This window comes from Pseudochaenichthys georgianus, chromosome 15 (genome assembly GCF_902827115.2).
Source record: "Pseudochaenichthys georgianus chromosome 15, fPseGeo1.2, whole genome shotgun sequence".
NCBI classification, from domain to species: Eukaryota; Metazoa; Chordata; class Actinopteri; order Perciformes; family Channichthyidae; genus Pseudochaenichthys; species Pseudochaenichthys georgianus.
The window spans coordinates 6,318,492-6,322,748 of NC_047517.1; the positions used below are offsets into that span (position 1 = coordinate 6,318,492).

General features: G+C 44.1%; 1 protein-coding gene across 1 annotated transcript; it reads right to left on the reverse strand.

Moving 5' to 3' along the window:
- Nucleotides 1–691: 691 nt before the first annotated feature.
- On the reverse strand, nucleotides 692–3,974 carry nkx6.2 (NK6 homeobox 2). Its single transcript, XM_034101210.1, has 3 exons — nucleotides 3,174–3,974; nucleotides 2,446–2,615; nucleotides 692–2,163 (listed from the first exon to the last, which is right to left on the reverse strand). Exons 1-3 carry the CDS (start codon nucleotides 3,610–3,612, stop codon nucleotides 1,915–1,917), a joined length of 858 nt encoding a protein of 285 aa, XP_033957101.1. The 5' UTR covers nucleotides 3,613–3,974; the 3' UTR covers nucleotides 692–1,914.
- Between the last annotated feature and the right edge of the window lie 283 nt (nucleotides 3,975–4,257).

Below are 4,257 nucleotides of genomic sequence, written 5' to 3' on the forward strand. Positions count from 1 at the left end.
CTCCTTCAGTGTATTAATAAAGACCTGAACTACAGGTCAGACTGGCTGCCCACAGGAAGCTAGAAGGGCCAAAATAGAAAATGAATTCCGAGTTGGGAAACATTTTAAAAATAAAACATCCGGTATTTCAAGAAAACACTATTTTTGAGCTTTGATTTTTTTTAAATGTTACTTAGTGCTTGTATATAATAACGGACACATATCTATCATTTGATACAAAATATAAGTTTTGAATAATTGCCAATTATTTAACATTTGAGAATGCTGTGATTATATTAATACATTAATATTTGATTATAATAATGCTAATAATTTGGTTGTAATACCAATATTATTATAATACCACCTAATGAAAGAAAAGTTGGACCTATAGATAATTTCCCTTTTTAAATACATTTTGCGTTTTAGAAAATAACCCTGTTTAATGATAAACACGCTAACTGAATCAAACTAAAGGAGGTGCTTTGTGCCATCATGATCATCGTATTACTATTAATAATATCAATAATAATTAAAATAATTAAATAACATTTCCTTTTTCATAATCAAATTCGCTTCAGACTTTAAATCAGCATGAAGCCCTAAAAGCACAATTGTTGCCAATAATAATGACATTCGATTATTGATAGTCGTGAATTTATCTTTAATTTATATTAAGCCCATACATTAAAACAAAACCCGTAATACAACAGAAATGCTTGTTAAATAATTTATTCATAATACAAAGTGTTGTTTTTTTCTTCTTCCTATAACCTTCCCGGAAGCAATAATACTCTTTAATTCCAGCAGAAACGTTGGCCGGTGTTCTGCCGCTGAGTGAGGCCAGATGATGCAGAGTGTTCTGTTAGCTTTACAGGTATTTACAGCAGCGGGTTACAGCGGTGTGCCGGTACCGGACGGACCATGGTCCGACACACTGCAGAAACACAAAGGAAGCAGCAGGTTTATCTGTAAACGCGTCCGGCTGCCACGTTTCCACTGGTTGAAACAACATAACTTATTCAGTAAAAAATATATACAATCTCATCTCATCTTTAGGCTGCAGCACAAATCATTCATTCGTGTCAAACCTGCGGCCTCGTGCCTTTAGGACAGTGGATACCCTGGTTAAACTGAGCTTTAGAAGCGTCACAGGCCCGTCTACACCTGCCATATGAAACATGCGTCTGGGATCCGGACCACAGTCTGCTAATACATCTGTTAAAAGCGTACAGACACCTCTCAAAGCTACATTTACTTTTTCTTCAACCCAAATTGCATTAAGGCTGAATGATCTAAAAGTGTGGTTTCAGAATAATAAAAAAAAAGCTGTCTTTTTCCTTCAGATGAAAATATAGTGAAAACCAATTAACAGGAACATCCACTCTCTCGCTGGAGGCTAAATGGATGGCCCTCTTGGCTGGAGAGGTGACAGAAGCTGCTAATCTTGGGTAGAGGTGGCGCGGGAAATAATGTAACAAGTGTCATGAATTACATAAAGAGGAGCAGCTTGAGGAATAAAAGTCAACAAGTAATGAGCCAACAGTGATCCGGATTGTGTGTATATAATAGTTTCTTTACATTTACACCTGTGGTTAAAACTCCAGTTGAATGCGTAAAAATCTGATTTGCGTCGCCAAACATTTTCCAGTATTATGTTGTCCTTTCAGCTGAATCACAGTCTTGTTGAGTTCGGACAGTAGTGTCCTCTCCGTGTTTACACTGTCGGTAAGTTTGGATGCTGCCAAAGCGTCTCTGGACATGTTTTGGTGAGCGCGTCTTTCGTGCTCAACAGCGGTTTTTACGCATTTTCTCGCTCTGTCTGAGCACGATGCGATCCCATCAGGCGCATGTTCGAAGTGTCAGGTGGGATGGGGTTCAGAAAGACGTGTCTCTGTGGCCCCCTCCCCTACTGTGCCCCCCCAGCTGTGGGCATCACAAGGTGTCCGAGCTGTTGCTGCAGGGGCTGATCAGCGCCAGGTTGGTGGCCTTATGCTTTTTCAACAGTCTCGTGATTTTCTCGTCGTCTGAGTTTGGGTCCAGCGGTTTGTTGTACTCGTCGTCGTCCTCGTTATCCGAGCTCTCCTTCATTTTCTCCGTCTCGGAGTCGTGCTTCTTCTTGGCCGTGGCCATTTCTGCCGCGTGTCTCTTCCGCCATTTGGTCCTTCTGTTCTGAAACCAAACCTGTAGAGGAGCAGAGGCGAAACGATGCTCAACAGGTCCAATAACAAGACATCAGAAATCAAACTAATCGAAACAGGTGTAAATAATCCTGTATGCATAACATAAATAACAAATAATACAAATTATAACAGCAACCTTATTTACAAATATAAATAATATTAGGTTATATATGTGATCGATCACACACCGTTTATTATCGTGGCCTGTGCCAAATTCATAGTTCTCAGATTGCAGGAAAGTGAAACCTGTTTCTATTTGAATAACGAACGAGCAGGTGTTTACCTTGACTTGACTCTCGGTCATGCCCAGAGAGTAGGCCAGCCGGGCTCTCTCCGGCCCGGCCAGGTATTTGGTCTGCTCGAAAGTCTTCTCCAGGGCAAAGATCTGCTGCCCTGAGAAGGTCGGTCTGGAGTGTTTCTTCTTCCCGTCCTTGTCCAACATCATAGCTTGAGCTGCACACATAAATACAAGGAAGTATGGTTACATACAGAGTGAGGGCGCAGACAGCTGTTTATATCGATAACGCATGTTGTTTTAAATGTGATGCTCCTCAAAATCAACTCTAAATAACCCTAGGGTGGTAATGTGTGTCTGGGCTAGCCTACATGGTGAGTGTAGCATACTGACAAATTATTTACCATGGTGCTTTTATAGTTTTAATTTTACAAGTTGAAATGTCCTGCCAAGAATCACATTAGAATTGAGTGTCAATGCTATGGTGATTATATGCCTAATAATAATACTACTAATAATATGTATTCCTTTTATACAGCTATACACATATTTTCAATACATTTAGAGGGGCTATGAAATCTGTACAATTTAGTCTAGCTATTTTTGTTTGTGTGTGTGTTTGCTGGACAGTTACATCTTTAAATACAGGCTAATATCACATAGAGAGAAACACAGCTACATATTTTACAACCGCACCTCTGCTTTGGCTTCCCCTGAATTTATACAATTCAAAAACTGAAAGTGTTCTCACAGAGAGCCCCTCAGACAGGACTTACATGGACAATGGAGCCGCGGGTCCCTCCAGGGGTTGCCCTGCATCACCCCGGGCCAGAAGATGGGCGCCCTCCCCGGCAGCTCGGCCAGGGGCTTGGGGTACCGCGACATGGCGGGGCTGAAGTACATCCCCGCGGCTGCTGCGGCGGCGGCGGCGGCGGTGCTGGCCAGGCCGTTTATCCGCGGGAACGCGGAGAGCAGCTGTCCGGCAGCGTTGATGGGTCTCCCCAGGATGTCGCTTATTCCGTGCGGGGTCCCCCCGGCAAATTGGGAGTTGAGACAGGAGAACTGAGGCGCCTTGAAGCCCCCGGGGCTCTGCTGCAGCGCGTACGGGAACAGGGAGTTCTTCATCTCGGTCATGTTGTGCAGCGCCGCCAGCGGGGTGCTGCCCAGGACGAAAGCACTCTGCCGGTTAGCATCCATTTGCCCGACCGCTAACATTTGTGAACATGAACCACCAAATGTGTTTGGATGAAAACAGGAAATAAACAAAGCTAATGAGAGTAAATGAAGGCGCAGAGGTTCAGGAGCCAGGCCACTGCACCACCTTCTGTGAAAGTATCCTGGGTGAAGAAGAAGCAGACTCTGGAAATGTTGCAAAACTTAAAAAAGCGAACTTCTATTCTCTCTTGGGAAGGGAAGAGCTCGGTGAAAGTCCCAAAAATTCTCTCCGCGGGTTGTTATGGTCGGTTGTCAGCTGGGAGAAAGCTGCATGCGTCCGCCACAGGAGTCCTCGCGGAAGTCGGCCGGTCTGATGATGTTTTTAGTGGTTGTGATGGGAACCATTAAAGGGTCGACTTGTCTTTCCATAAATTGATTCGCTCTAGCCTGGGAGTGAAGCGGGACCCTCTGATAATAGTGCAGCCACCTGCACGCGCGCTATTCCCATTGGACGGAGCTGAGTGGGACCGCGCTTTGATTGGAGGAGACAGAGGCCCCGCTGTTTATACATGCGGCTTCTTTGGACGGTTGATGCCTTGACGTGCTGTCGGAAATAGTAGCTTCCAGTTAAACTGCGTATGAACGACCAAGCTCGGTGGTTTATAGGGACTGACTGGATTTACTTATGATAGATGATCCATGTTG